The following is a 1,122-nucleotide window of genomic DNA, read 5'->3' as shown; positions in this document are numbered from 1 at the left end:
ACGGAGCACCCCTGAGGTGGGAGCCCCCCGGACTCCACGTGGGGGGCTCCAACCTGTGTCCCCGTGTCCCCAGCCGTGTCCCCCGGGTGCCTGTCACCCGCCCTGTCACCCTGTGCCCCCGGGGCAGAGCCCTCGGCCGTGCCAGGCGGCTCCTGAATAATTGAGGAGCATCGACTCGCTGCTTCCGCGGGCTGTGGCAGCTGGAAAGCTGGCAGTTGTCACCAGGGAGGGGACAGCGAGGGGACCTGGGACCTGCTTCCCTCTCCTTTGTTCTGCCCCACTCCCAAGGATGGCTCTGGGAGCACTCGGGGGTGCGCTGGGGGCTCGATGCCACCGGCCAGGGTGGCAGTGCCAACCTTCTTGGGGCTGCTGTCCCCGTGGGGAGCGGCCACCCCTTCCTTGTCCCAGGGGGTGTTCCCGTGTCCCTGTGACACTGGGGACATCCTGGGGGGAATCTCCATGTCTTCAAGTCCCTGTAAGACTTGGGACATTCTGGGGCAGGTCCCCATCCATATCCCAGGGCAGGTCCCCGTGTCCTCAAGGACATCCCACAGCTGGTGCCCACATCCCTGTGGACATCCTGGGGCAGATCCCTGTATCCCTGCATCCTCATGGACATCCCAGGGCAGGTCCCCATGTCCTCACGTCCCTGTGGATATGCCAGGGCAGGTCCCTTTGTCCCTGTGGGCATCCCAGGGCAGGTCTCCATGTCCTCAAGGACATCCCAGGGCAGGTCCCCATGTCCCCAAGGACATCCCAGGGCAGGTCCCCGTGTCCTCCTGTCCCTGTGGATATGCCAGTGCAGGTCCCCATGTCCCAAGGACATCCCAGGGCAGGTCCCCATGTCCCAAGGACATCCCAGGGCAGGTCCCCATGTCCCTATGTGCATCCCAGGGGTGGTCCCTGTATCCCTGTATCCTCATGGGCACGTCCCCGTGTCCCTGTGGACATCCCAGGAGAGGTCCCCGTGCCCCCAAGCCCCCAGGGATGGCACTCACGTCTCCCTTCTTGAACTTGGCCCTCAGGCTCTTCATGGTGGCTCCAACCTCAGCCTCGTGGCACCTGGAGGGGGGATGGCCGTGCTGGAGGGTTTGTCCCCCCCCGGGGACAGCTCAGCCCCCC

At 65.5% G+C, this 1,122-nt stretch overlaps 1 protein-coding gene across 1 annotated transcript in view; it reads right to left on the bottom strand.

The window, feature by feature from the left end:
- The window catches only part of ANKRD24 (ankyrin repeat domain 24), a 9,615-nt gene extending 8,537 nt beyond the window's left edge, over positions 1 to 1,078 (bottom strand). Inside the window, exon 1 of the mRNA XM_029963863.1 lies at positions 999 to 1,078. Coding sequence (XP_029819723.1) covers positions 999 to 1,034 — 36 coding nt within the window. The 5' untranslated portion in view covers positions 1,035 to 1,078. The remainder of the gene's footprint in view (positions 1 to 998) is intronic.
- Positions 1,079 to 1,122: the final 44 nt, after the last annotated feature.

The sequence above is a fragment of the Manacus vitellinus genome, unplaced genomic scaffold (genome assembly GCF_001715985.3).
Source record: "Manacus vitellinus isolate BGI_N305 unplaced genomic scaffold, ASM171598v3 scaffold_64_pilon, whole genome shotgun sequence".
Lineage (NCBI taxonomy): Eukaryota > Metazoa > Chordata > Aves > Passeriformes > Pipridae > Manacus > Manacus vitellinus.
This window is presented reverse-complemented; position numbering and strand designations above follow the sequence as displayed.